Below are 14,554 nucleotides of genomic sequence, written 5' to 3'. Positions count from 1 at the left end.
AGGACGTGCGGCCACACTTAGAATAGCGGTCAGTGACACTACTACATAGCCCTGCAAGCAAGGAGAAGACCAGTGCTTTCCCAGTGGTCCTGAAATCTTCATGCAGTTTGGATATTCATGGGCAATTTTCACCACTTTGTTTTTTGGAGTTTTATATAGCGCAAATTCGACCCGCATCAGAGCACTTTACATGCTCAACAGTCGCGTTACAGACAGACACAATCATTTTTGTTAGGCATGGGGAGATTACTTGATTTGCCCAGAATCACAGGATGTTGAGCGTCCCTGCCGAGACACCACCTGATTCCCCAGCTTCGATGTTGACCTCTCTAGCCATGTAGCCACATCCTCTCCCCACTTGTGCAAATTGGGGGGTGTTTGGAAGTGGAAGTTGCAGAGTGCAGAAATCAGGAACTGCTTGCTTGACAGGATTGTAAGCTATAGTTTGAAGTCAAGGATAACAGCTTTATGACCTAGTGTTGTATCCTAACCTCCTGAAAATATTAGTGGGAAAGTAGTCATCCCTTCCTTGCCTCAGGGGGAGATAATGGAAAACATGTTTAGATTTTTTCTGAATTCTCCTGACCCAGACAGAGAGAGGGTTTCAAATATCTCTGGAGAGCTCTACAGAGGCGTAACAAGAATTGTGTGACCAGGGCTAACACATGATGCACTTTCCCTCACCGCTGCCACCACAGTTGATGTTCTGGTAACATATAGTATGGAATGTAAATAATAGGATTTATAATGTTACCTTATCAAGAAAATTGGAAAAAAGTCAAATACTGCTTGGAAAAAAAGATTACGTTTAGAATATGATTTCAGTACCTTTTTTCTATGTGGAATGATATACATGGTAAAGGGATAAAAACGACTGGGGCTCTTCGATCTCTTTTCAGAAGTGACTGCTCATCTAAAGTAATACAAACACTTTGTGAGGCAGCCATTAGTATAAGGAGTGGTTTTACTAGCACTTTGTGTAAATCTTACTGAAAAGATGGGGTTTTGGTGTACAGATATACACAGCACTGAAAGTTATACAGATTTGATTTGATTTGAGATGTCGGCATTTATCACAGAGAAACAAGAACCAACCTCCTTTGGAGTTTGAATTACCTGGAGGATAACTTGAATTCGGACAATACATGTAGATTGGTTGCCTGAAGGTTTTTAGTAGTTTGTGCCTTTTTATAGATCGGCTACACCACACGAGGTAACTGCAGCCTGGATAGACTAACAGCCTTTCCTCACTGTGACCAGAAATTCCTGCTCAGGAAACCGATCTACAAAGAGCCGCATATGAGCCTTGACAAAGAGGGTTTTGTCGAAACACCTGTTGGATGTTTTGTCCCCCTTTCCCTCCCCACCTTGTGTTCCATGAGCGCTCAGAGACTACCCTCGGCCTGCACTATTCAGTTGTGGCTGGCATCTACGCGGGAAGCGGGCGGGTGCGCACAAATATTTTCTGTTTTTTAAAAACCTTACCTTAACCGACGTCCTCTGCTCCGGACCTTTTCTCAACCGGACCTCTTCTCAACTGAATGCTTTAGTGCGAGCACCAATCCTGCCGCTGTTCTCATGCTGTGAGAGCAGCTCCCTGACTGGAGGGAGCAGCTACACTTGCCGCTCCCAAGGACACTGGAGCCCTGCACTTACTCTGACCCAGCTGTCTGTTTAGAGAATTCAAAGTGGGCATGTCTGGCTGGCAATCGCAAGACAGCTGGCCAAAAAGACATGCGTACTTTGAAAAGTTAAAATACAGTCCACCCTCTTCCCTGCTGCTCTCATTCAGCAGCAGCCCGTCAGGACTGGAGGATGAAAAATAAAATGGTAATGTATTACCATATTTTATTTCTATCTTTGAGAGGGTATCTTAACACCTTAAGTGCTCATGACGAACTCAGCTCGTCATGAGGCACGGTGCTCAGGTGCTCATGACGAGCTGAGCTCGTCATGAGCCGTGGAACGCTCACACGCGGGGATAATTCCCCTGCTGTGCTGAAAGTTCCACGAAAACGGGTGTGGTCATGACGAGCTCGTCATGAGCACACGAGCTCCGTGCCTCATGGCGAGCTGAGTTTGTCATGAGCACGGGGGCGCTGTGCGCGCCCCCCGCCCCCCAGCACAGCGGGGGAATTACCCCTGCTGTGAAGGGGTTAAGTGGGGCGATGCTCCTCTGCTCCAACGGAGGAGCCGCCCCTGGCACTATTCATATACAAAAACAATGAATAAAACTAAAATACACGTTCACTGAAGAGATGCATTATCCTGTTAAATGCTTGGTTTGAAGAGATTGGCCAAGAGATTTGTTTCATTAGACATGTTGTTCTATCTTTGCAGGTTCAGTGGCACTGCAGGACTCGAATGATTGCTGGTGCTAACTTCTACATTGTGGGGCGGGACCCTGCAGGCATGCCCCATCCCGAGACTAAGCAAGACTTGTACGAGCCCACACATGGTGCAAAGGTACTCAGCATGGCACCCGGCTTAACTTCTGTGGAAATCATTCCTTTCCGAGTTGCTGCTTACAACACAGCCAAGAAAGCCATGGATTTTTATGACAAAGAAAGGTAATATGTTCAACTGTTGATCCAACACAGTTCAGTGGTAATTAGGCATGAGCATAAAATCCGTTCCGCTCGCGGATTTTGCGGATTTTCGGCAAATTCGCAATCCGCGAACTCTCGCGAACTTGCCGAAAATTCGTACAATCCGTGCAAAGCGGATTTTTCGCTTGGTCGCACTTGCCAACTAGAATACTATATAATTTCGCGGGAGTAAACACTTGCGAACACGTAGATGCGGCGGGCAGCGACAATCTCGCAATTGCGATATTGCAAAATTTGCAATTTCGCACAAGAAATCCACCAGCAGGCAGCATAAACCTTGAAAATTATGATTTTTATCAGAATAACTCCTCAGGTTGACATTTGCCTGCACTTTTTCTTTGCAAGGAGTCCATTTTGGGGGGGGGGGGTGGGAGGAAGGAAGTGCCCCACAGTCTCCAACTTCCTGTTCCTGTCCAGCAGGCTCCTCCCAGTGCTTTCTTCATGTGCTGGTCACTTTGATTTGGATCTTGACCTGGAAGGATTACTTTTTGTGGATGCTGCTAGATATTTGGATTTTTGCAAAACTGAAAGCACTCAGCAGGTGCAAAAGTTCAATCTTATCATTAGTAACCATTCCCTGTAGTGCTTCCTGAGGGGCCCCTTCAGAGTTCATTTGCCTACTTGCAACTATTCTATGACCCTGCTCTGACCGTCACAGCAGGCTAAGAGAATAGCTACAAGTATACAACAAAGGTCCTGTTCAAAAAATTACACTGCAACAGAACGCAATTACAGACAAAACTGAAAGCACTCAGCAGGTGCAAAAGTTCAATCTTATCATTAGTAACCATTCCCTGTAGTGCTTCCTGAGGGGCCCCTTCAGAGTTCAGTTGCCTACTTGCAACTATTCTATGACCCTGCTTTGACCCTCACAGCAGGCTCAGAGAATAGCTACAAGTAGGCCACAAAGGTCCTGTGAAAAAAAATTGCACTGCAACAGAAAGCAAATTACAGATAAGGAAGCAGGTGCCAGCCAGACTGGAAGTTTAAATTCAGTGACACATTAATCAACCCCAAATTAATTCATGTCAGTTGAAGCAGGGCAGGTGTGCTTGCTTTTTTTCACCCCCATAATCTACAGTGATAAACCAACCAGAGGGTGGCAGTGATGTACCAGAGGGTGGCATGGGTGTACCAGAGGGTGGCAGTGGTGAAACAGAGGGTGCTGTGAACCTGTGATGATGAACCAGACGTAGAAACAACATAGTCGCAGCCGTTGCGAGCCGACAAGTAAGTTCGCAATTGCGAACTGGTACACAACCCTCGCGAACTGGCAGAAACCCTTGCGAACACAAAAAAAAAAATTCCGCAAATTCGCGAGAGTTCGCGGATTTTGCGGATTGCGAATCCGTAAATACGCAAGTTCGCGGATTGCCAATTCGCAAAATCCGCCCATGCTTAGTGGTAATGACTAGGTACATACATCTGTTTTAACAATTGTGGCAATGCAAAAACGCGGACGTTGGCCTGCTTAATCCAGTTCCAATGTCCACCAATAGATGTGTGCAAAATGAGTGCAACCGTACACCTTCCCAAATACTATCCATGTGGTGAGATTGGTTTAAAAATGTGGACTGCTTCCTGTTAAACAATGTGAGTTCCTCCAATTGTGACTCTTTCCATCCAGTTTGGTATTATCGTTCTCGTAGCGCCTGGAGAACGCCCCCCTTCCTCCGGGTGACCAGTGCACTTTACAAGAACCCTGAGATTGATTGATTGATTGATTGAAAGGACGGAGTTACCACCTCTGTAAGACTGTGGCTTAGTGGTCTTCCTTGAGTGAGTGACATTGATTGTACGTGTGCATACAGCACAAGGCATCTTGGCACTACAGCTAAATGAGAGAAAGAAAAAGAAACCAGGGGGGTAGAAATAGAAGAGGACATATGAGAAACGGCTCCTTTTAGCAAGGATGAGATTGAATACTTCCATGCAGCCACCATCTGTTGTTGCCTCAGGAGGTCCAGCTGCAACTTTTCACAATAGGATGCCAAAGATGATTTCATTGTTTTTGACATTTCATTTCTGCATGGACTGAATCTTAATGTTTATCCTCTGAACCCGGAGTTTATGTAAAACCTCGTATCACTGGTCCGTGCAGCTGACCAAAATCAAAAATGTGCTTGCTGCTTTTCAAACACTTTCACAGATGTTCACATAACTCCGATCACTCACGCCAGAAGTTATTGGAGTTACTAATAACTTGTGTTATACAGGAATTTAATTGTGTTGATTTCTAAGGCTATCTTTAAGGCTCAAGCAGAAAAGATGGCAAATAAAAAACAGATTAGGCACTTTTTACAAACTACATACCATTCTACCTCTTAGGCCATATCCACAAGCAGTCTCACGTTCTCTCATGTTTCCTGTCAGCGGCTGGATCTTCATTGGTTATCCATCGAGAAACGTATCAAATTTAAAGCCCTTTGCTTCACCTATAGAATTTTGAAAGACTTAGATGCTTTGTCAGTCCATGCTGCTTATCTAGAGCTTTGCATTCACCAAACCAGAGATTAACTTGGATACCCACGCTTTAATCATGTTAGACTGGGAGGCTGATCCTTTCGACATCTTGGCCCTAAGTTATGGACCACTCTTCCATTGCATCCTTGCCTCAGCCCTTCAGAAGAGATTTTTTGTAAACAACCTTAAGACCTGCCTTTTCTACCGCATGCTCAGTACTGGAGATGAGGGTCTTCTTTGGGAGTGCCGGTAAGTCCTATTTGGGTAGCCAGGTACAAATTCTTAAAATAGAATAGAGGTTATTGAGGCAGGTCTTGTGCTGGAGAGCTGGCACATCTCACTATGGTATGGCTACCCAGGCTAAATGCACAGAAACCACGTGTGTCCATTACCAGTTATGTTAGCCAAGCAGTTTTGTAGCATTCATGTGTAGAGCATAGCTTTGAAGAGTCCTATGCTTAATCAAGCAGTAAAATAGTCCCATATAGTTCTTTCTCAAGTAGCACATCCAATCTTCTGCCACCCAGTCCCTAAAGTCATCATGAGTTACACCTTCTATGTAACTTCGTTACAAGTTCACTCCACTGGACCTTAAACATGGCTTTGTTTGTTTGTTCATTGCAATTTAATGTAGGTTGCGTAGGCTATTTTGAAGTGGGAAGCCATTCTCCTTCAAACCTTTGTATCCTTAATCACAATCATGGCAACTTTCATAGGTGCAAACAGCGGCGTAGCATGGGTTGCCAGCGCCTGGGGCAAGGCAAGCATTGCATGGCGCAATTTGTGCCCCCTATTTTGTGCACCTAAGAATTTAGCGCCCGGGGCACCCCCCCTCCCCCCTCTGTGGCCCTGCCCACGCTACGCCACTGGGTCTAAGTCTAAGATGGGTAGAATATTAGTACTGTTTGATGTGGTATGAAAACTGTGTAGCTGTTCGGAAGAAATAGGCTTTATGGAGCAATAATTTGTCTATGCATATTAGTATTTTGAGTTACTGTTGCTTCATTATTATTTTTTTATTTGCTTCTGGCTCAGTACTTTGGAAATGTATCTGAACAGTGCAAATTACATTTAAACAATCTAGAACTTGCACAAAATGCATCTAAAATGGATGCCAAGTACTTTACATGTATACATTTCTTATATTGCTGCACGTGAGCACAGAGCGGAATATAATTCAGCTCGTTTACCTATTTTAGCGTAAGGGGAGTTCAGTGCAGTGCAGACCTACACATTTGGAAGTGCCTTTTGTCGCTGTACGTATTGAACAGACCTTTGCAGAGATCCCTAGAGCAAGGTTTTATATCTGTTTGTTTATCAAAAAACGTAATGTTTCTTTACTGTTTAAAGATTAGATGATTCCGCTTTTAATTTGAGAGGAATTTGAGAGGAATAGAAACACAAAGACGACATTCCTGAACTCTAGAAGACCTTCCTCCCATCTGCCCGTTTTAAATTTAAATATGGGGACTACAAGGAGGTGGCTAGAGGCAGAACGGAAATTACATCTCGGATGTGTCATACATTTGGAAAGAAGAGTAGGACTACGAAACGTCAAACCGAGAGCTCATTATTTTTTTTCTCGAGGCAGTGAATGTGAAGAAGTGGGCCTGAGATGGAGTCAAATATTTTAAGGTCAAAGATCCTTTACGCTGAATGTGCTGCAGGCTTTTAATGGCCTTATTGAGAGGCCATAAAGAAAACAAACTTCAGAAAGCAGCATGTCTGTGTATGAAACTATTCAGTAGCAGATTCGTACAGGCAAAGCGTAGTAATGGAAGAATGCTGTGAAGAGATTGTGTTTGTTTTGTAATATTCCTGCCCACCTGAAAAGCAGCATAGTGCAAACTGGTGTTAACTGAAGAGACGTAGGAAAAACAGTCCTCATACGCAGAAGAGATATACCTGAAATATGAAGATCTCTCAACCCCAGACTTTGAACTGTCCTTTTTGAAAAGAGACCTAAGCCCATAGAGCCCAGTCGGATGTTGGACTTATTGTTGATGAGAAGGAGCTCTACCTTATAGGGGTCGATTGCCCTACTGAATATCGACCCCCAATGTTGTGGTACAAGAATATCAAGGACAGAACATTGAGAGACAAAATATTGAAAGATAAGTGCTTATAGATATATGTATAATCAGGGCCTACTTAGGGCGGTGCCACTGTACAGGGTGCTGATTGTGGTTGAGGGGTGGGGGGGGAGCCATATATTATGGTTTTAAAAGTACCTGCTTCTGTGTACTTCACCTCCAGCAATTTTAAGCCATCAATAAAGATGTCAAAATAACTCCAGTGATTAATTATGAACTATTATTAAAGAGAACCCCCAACCATGGTGTTATATTTTACTTTCTAAGTTGGTGCTTCTCCATACCAAGCTCTCTTAAACTACACTGCCTACGAGCATGGATGGCGTGTGATCCCTACAGCTTGTAGTCCTCTGTCTTACATAACATTTCATGTACACTGATTTACACATGCATGAATGATTGTCTCTGTGTATCAGTGTGATGTAAAGTGCTCTGACACCCTACACCGGTATGAGTGGTGCTATAAAACTAATTAGAACATTGGAATGTTGGAAGCTCTATTGAAAACAATGGAGTGCTCCGGGCTTATGATGGCTGGTATAAGCCCAGAGTTTATTTATTTTATTTTTTATTTTTAAAGTTTTATATAGCGCGAACAAGATCTTTGCAGATATCAGAGCGCTTTACAGAAACAGTAGGTAGGATAAACAAGACTCTTAAATCAATATGAGATTCCGTAGATAGTGAGATGCAAAAATAGGGTATCAATCATACAAGAGTATACAGAGTAATAACAATCAAGAAACAATAATATGGAAGCAGTACAATGTCTAAACGGATAAGATTATAGCACCCCAGAGGGTGAGTAAACACAATGTTGAGAGCAAAGTAGTAGTCAGTAGTGGGTGCGTTGCAGGTTATTGAGGCACTCAAGTCCTAGTGTACAACCCAATAAACAAGTTGGAAATCAATAGTATAGCATCCGTGCAATGAATTAGATCCAGAAGCAGACAAAAAATGGACTGACATAGATAAGTATTCAGACAGCCGATAATGTGGGATCCAAATACTGTCATTGTTCCAGTATCAATAGTGTTCAGGTGTATTTAGCCATAAGGATGGCCTTCACCTCTTTCTTGAAGAGTATAGTGGACGGGATAAGCCTGGTTTCTGGTGGGAGTGCATTCCAGATCCTAGGTGCCATTCCAGAGAAGGAGCGTTTGTATGTTTTTTCCTTCCGGAATCTCCGTGGTTTCAGGAGGAGAGTGTTTGTGCTTCTGTTGGATCTTGAGCCTCATGATATGGTCAGCTTATGAGAGAGGTAGTTGGGTGCCTTGTGGTGTACGGCCGAGTGTGTCATACAGGCAATTTTCAACTGAATTCTGGCTTCAATAGGCAGCCAGTTCAGGGTTTTTAAGTCAGGGGATATATGCGAGTGTTTTCTTGAGCCAGTGATGAGTCTCGCGGCCGCGTTCAGGGAGGCTCTTAGGGGAGCCGTTGTTGTCAGGGGAGCCCGCTGAGAGCCACAATTCCGTAGTCTATGCGAGGAATGACTAAGGCTTGTACCACAGTTTGGAAGTCCTTGGGTGGTAGGAAGGGTTTGAGTTTTCTCAGCGTGTTGATTTGGAAGTCGGCTCCTTTAGTTGCTATGCTAATATGCTGCTGCATGTCGAGATTGCAGTCCAGTGTGATGCCAAGGGATTTCGCTGAGTCCACGATGGTGGGTTGGACATTGAGTGCGGTTAGATGATTGAGCCAGGTTTGGGTGATGGCCTTTTTCGCAGGAGGAGAGATCAGAAGGAACTCAGTTTTCAGAGCATTTAGTTTGAGGTGATTGTCGGCCAGCCAAGCTTGGGTGTTTCTTAGTGTGGCATTCAACAGTTTGATGTCTTCAGGGGATTGAAGCTTGAGGTAGAGCTGAGTGTCATCGGCGTACATATGGAAATGTACCTTAGAAGATTGAAGCAAGGTGGTGAGTGGTTCCATGACGAGGTTGAACAATGTGGGGGATAGGGAGGAACCTTGCGGGACGCCCAGTGTTACTGGCACAGGCGAGGACAGTGCGTTGTTGATCTTGAACCTCTGAGAACGGTTGTGCAGAAAGGACGTGAACCATTTGAGAACCGTCCCGGATATGCCCATTCTGGTATTTAGGAGCTCCAGTAGATTCTCGTGTTTGACCGTATCAAATGCTGAAGAGAGGTCAAGAAGGATGAGGAGGCAAGACTCATTGTGATCAAGGATTTGGAGGGCATCATCTATTATGTGTGTCATGACCGTTTCCGTGCTATGCTTTGCTCTGAATCCGGATTGGTGAGAGTTGAGGAGGTCAAACTGCTCAATGTGTTTTGTCAGTTGGAGTTGTACGCATTTTTCTAACAGTTTTGCTAGAGTGGTGATATTGGTGATAGGACGATAGTTGTTTAGGTCGGTCGGGTCAATATCCTGTAGTTATGGTTAACTTTGAAGGAAAGTAACTGGTTTATTTCTATTTGATGGTTTATCAATCTATGGAGTTGCCCAGGTGTCGAAAGCTTAAGTGAACCTATATTTGAGACTTTGGATTGAGTAGCATGAGCCCCTTTTTTGCATCTGGCTGCAGACACCTTTAACTGTCTGTTGCATGCTAATTACCTTAATACAGGATCACAGTCCTAGTTAAATTGCCAATTGTTATCCTTTGCCTTTGCTCTATATTGTGCCATTGGTAAATGGGCTGGATAATGCAGTTTCTCACATTAATGTAGTTATGTCACCATTGTGTAGCTACTTTTGCGTATTACAAGCATACAAGCCAGCCAAATACTTTGGCTTAGCCAATGCTTGTTCAACCCTTTGACAAGTCATCATCACAAGTGGTGATTCAAAAGTAATTCAACAGAGCATCTTTTAGATTTGTTGCAAATGTCGCTTGGCTTGTGGAACTGGTCCTTGGGTAATGTCAAGAGACAGAGGAAAGGTGTGGAGTGGAATTAAAGTGTGTTTTTAATAAACTGTTTCTGTTGCTCTATATTTCCATCGAGAACTAGGGTCGCATCATTAACTCTGTATCCAGGTGTAGAGCAGAGTAGAATGTCTTTTAAATGTAGTCTCGCTACAGTGCAGGCATAGCTTGTTAACACGGGAAACGGCCATTACAACGAAGCCTTTACAACAAAATCGTTAACCACGCATGCAGTACAACGCATGCGTGGTTAACACGAAAGCCTTTACCACGCATACCTTTACTACGAGGTTTGTAGTAAAGGTATATGTGGTAAAGGTAAAAAGAAAAAAAAGGGGGGCTTGGGGGGTCTCCCCCCCAAAAGAGAAACTCACCTGAAGTCACGTCGGGTATCAGCGTCGTTTAAGAGAAAACGGAAAATAAACTTCCGTTTTCTCTTAACGACGTATGACGTCACCACGCTAGTAATTGTGGTAAATGTAATGCGTGGTAAATGAATTCCGTTGTAACGCATGCGTGGTAAAGGCATGCGTTGCAACGGAATTCGTTGTAACGTCATATATTCGTTAACACAAGGAGTGTGTGCATACGCTTCATACAGCAGCTCTCAAACATAGAGCACTGATCGCTCCTCAATGTTTCCGTGTTCATGGGCTAACTTGCAAAATGAAAGAGTTAGCACATACATATGACGGCCTGCAGATGGCACCATTTTTTTAGCAAGCATTTGCAATGCAATAGGTCTCGCATTTACGAGAGTTTGAGCTAATGGCATTGTAAATGACAATGGCTTTTATTGATGTGTTTTTTTGAGAACAGATAAATAAAAGGTATGTCATTTGCAATAGCTGGAACTCTCGCAAATCCGAGACCTATTGCATTGCAAATGCTTTAGGAAAGAGTTGTCCTGCCTTTTTCTGCCGTCAAGAGCAGGCAGGACAAATCTCTTTGAGAAAATAGAGCTCGGAGACTGTAATGAAAGCCTACCGAGCAACAACACACGTAACAGGAGGTGTCCTCATGGGATGTTCCAAAATGGGAAAAAGTGGTAATAAGTAGGGACTACTAAGCCTATTGACTGATAAAAAGACACCGTTTACAATGGACAGTGACACAAGCCAATGGAAAAACTGGGCGGAGAGTGGGTGGAGCTTCACATCCATACCTTAATACAGCACGCCTTGCAGGGCAGTGCATGCGCTGCCTAGGCTCGGCTTAAACATGGTCGCGCAGCATTGTTCTATCCATACGTGCAGATTTGTGATACCACTCTCTAAAAAAAAAAAAAACTCCTGGTGAAAAGCATAACTTTTTTTTAAAAAACTGACTCATTTCATAAAATGAAATGCAACAATACATGTGTTCTTATGCCTATCTTTATGAAAAAAAGTAAACAATTGATGTGAGAACATTGGAAAAGGTGATATTTCCTCAGCACTTACGTTTTTGGGTGAATGCATTAAGAGCCATCAGAAAATGAAAAGAAAATCAAAACTGTTTTTGGACAATTTTCTTGGGTAAAATGCATTAAAAAATAAACTCTGCACTGTTTTTATCACCCTCATCAAAACCTGGACGTTTCCCGATACAAACTTACATCATAAAAACTAGTACGTTGTTGCGGTTTGAAGGTGCAAATATTGGAAAATAGGGCGTTGCGGTGGGGACAACAAAGGGTGGAAACTCAACACACATGTAGTCACTGAAGTAGTCTGAAACGTACAGCATGCAAAGAAATACCACAATCGTTTATATATTTCAGCATTTGTATTTCTTTTTCATTTCATCACAGGCACAGTGAATTTGACTTCATCTCAGGAACCCGTATGAGAAAACTGGCGCGTGAAGGTCAATACCCACCTGATGGCTTCATGGCACCAAAAGCTTGGAAAGTCCTAACGGATTACTATTGTTCTTTGGAAAACAGGAATTAATCATGACGTCGAATTTCCAAGGGCTAGATCCCAACTCCTTTCTCTTGCATTTACTGTCCTTGTGGGTCAACTGAGGAATATAATTGCAGCTGCACACCGCACAGTGACGATTCTAGTCAGTTCTAGAGGTTAGGGTCTGGCCCTCAGCCAGTGTCATGTGCTGATCAGTTTTATGTCATTTTTATGTATGTTATGTTGGAAAGTATGTGTATGTTCTAGACTGGAGAGGATTTTTCCTTTTTTTATAATGGAGAAAATATGATATTTTTTACAAAGATCAGGATAAAGGACCAATTAATTTTTTAAGGAGGCTGCACGTGCACCTGCAGTGGGATTTGTTGTTAAATCAACACTGCTAAAAAGCACACTTAATCACAAAAAAACAGAAACAAATTTGAATTGGAATTTCCAGTAACATAAAATGATTTAATGCTTGACACCACATAATACAACGCACGCAGTGTGGGAATAACTCATATGCCACTGGTGCACACGTTCTCTGACAAAAGTACTCCCTGGTTAGATGCTGAGAATGTCAATCAAGTTGGATGTCGGTGTACACTAGCACTTTGTTGGCTGGTGTACACCGGCTCACCAAGTCCTGCACATCTTGATTTCAGGCGGGCAAGCATACACCAGTCGTTCTGCTGAACGCCCTTCCGTTTTCAGCGTTTTATATAACATTATAGCACTTAATTACTAATTTGTACAATTTGCAGATCAGGGGTGTCAAAAAGACCATCCATTATTCTGTGCCAAACAGCCATTTTGTGTTTTGAAACATTCAACATCAAGGCAAGGGCTCTCTGACACCTTCTGCCTCTGGGTTTCTTCTGATCATGAGTGTTTGATGATAGTCCTCAAGGGCAAAGCCCAGACCAGGGCCCTAGTTTTTAAAAATGAATATTCATGAAGTTATTAAGCATACAATATTCTTCGGGGGGGGTGTGTCTTCTCACCTATTCAGTACTTACAGTGAAAACTTGTCATGGCTCGGCCCTTGAAGGCTGTCCGCGATAATTTTAACGAGGTTCTTGCTAATATGCCCCATAGTTTTTTGTGAGAAGGCTCAAAAGTGCACCTATGCCTTCCGTTATGGAATTACTAAGTGGCTGTCTGCACCCAGGATTCTCTTTGTGGTGCAGTCATGTTCTGATCATTTCTGGGCTTGCTCAGTCCTATTTTAACTAATGTTTATTTAATAGAATACGGTTCTCATCCCACAAATGTGAGCACATGCAAAATCCATCAGCAGCATTGAATGCCGAGGAGTGGAACATGAGTGAACATGTAAAAAACCTAGAAATAATAATGAAGCTGTGCCTTTGCTTGAATTTGGCTCCTCTGGGAGGATGCTGAAAACCGACCAAGCGGCTTTTTAAAAAATATTGTTTGCTGGTAGATCTCATCAGTTGACCAGTCTTGGTAATTTAGCTCTAAACAGGGTCGGCTTGCTTTGCTGAAATGAAGGAACCGGAAATTGCAGCTCGATTGTATTGATGAAATTTTGCCTTGTAGAAAATTGTCTTTTGAGGTTTTTATTCTAAAATTTTACACTGGGCAAACGTGGGAGAGATGGGGCTTTTTGCCCATCCGCACTGGTCTCCCCCTCATTTGTTATTGAAGGAACACTAGTGCGGAAATACACAATTTCCACAGCTGCTCATTGCTACATCTCAGTGTATAAATTCTTCTATTCAAAATGCTGTTTTAATTGGTTGTGCTTTGTTTATTCCTGATTAGACTTTTATCAATTACCAAGTGTATTTATTAACAGTAACAGAATGCCCTAATTACGTATCTATTAAAATATATATATATATAATATATTATGCTCTATCAATAGTGTATTGTAATAGAAATAAATATTTCTTTATGCATTTTTTTTATGTAGCTATTTCTTTCATATCGTGTCTTGTGTGCATTATTTCTCGTACTACTTGGAAATGTAGGTGCGGCACACCAGACTCTGAGATAGTTTCATCCTGTCTTTTCCACATATTCATGTATTGAGGGTTTTGTAAATTTTCAAAGCTCTTGTATCTAACCTGCTAGATTTTGAGGACCATCAAGGCAAGCCTAAATAAACCGTGCAATCCTGACTTGCAGATGGAATCCAACCAGCATAAAGCGAAAAATTGGGACTACCGACAGCCATAAAAGGAGGCCTGGGCAAATGTTGAATTAGACTGGCAACATTTGTGAAATTCTAGAATTTTGCGAAATTTCTCAAAATTTCACATTACCGGATTTTATATCATTTTTCTTTTCCCTGAGCAGTGACCTCACATTAAATAAAATTTCGCAAGATAACAGTGGGAGTCTGTTTCGAACAAAAAATGCTACGCCGAGGAACATTTTCTGCTTGAAGCAGCCTCCTGCCAGTATCTCAAAGGAATGTTTTTTTAATCGCAGTGCCCGCTCAGATAAAAAGCGTGATGCAAGATACTGGCAAACCAGACTTCATTACAAAAAGCCAGAGTAAGTTCGCAAAAAAGGTTTTCTTATCAGTAGCGGTCCATCCCCTACCAAAGTAACAGGGCGGGCCGGAAGAGGGAGCTGGGATGGTCG

At 42.8% G+C, this 14,554-nt stretch overlaps 1 protein-coding gene across 2 annotated transcripts in view; it reads left to right on the top strand.

Annotated features, from left to right (window-relative positions):
- Positions 1-13,863, top strand: part of PAPSS2 (3'-phosphoadenosine 5'-phosphosulfate synthase 2) — a 182,544-nt gene extending 168,681 nt beyond the window's left edge. For both annotated transcript variants that reach the window (XM_078642894.1, XM_078642893.1), the window contains 2 exons: positions 2,341-2,570; positions 11,842-13,863. In XM_078642894.1, the coding sequence (XP_078499020.1) occupies positions 2,341-2,570; positions 11,842-11,983 (372 nt within the window). In that variant the 3' untranslated portion in view covers positions 11,984-13,863. The remainder of the gene's footprint in view (positions 1-2,340; positions 2,571-11,841) is intronic.
- The last annotated feature ends 691 nt before the right edge of the window (positions 13,864-14,554 follow it).

This window comes from Lissotriton helveticus, chromosome 5_1 (assembly GCF_964261635.1).
Source record: "Lissotriton helveticus chromosome 5_1, aLisHel1.1, whole genome shotgun sequence".
In the NCBI taxonomy this organism is placed as follows: domain Eukaryota; kingdom Metazoa; phylum Chordata; class Amphibia; order Caudata; family Salamandridae; genus Lissotriton; species Lissotriton helveticus.
The sequence above is the reverse complement of the archived record's forward strand: the minus strand, read 5'-3'. Positions and strand labels throughout refer to the sequence as shown.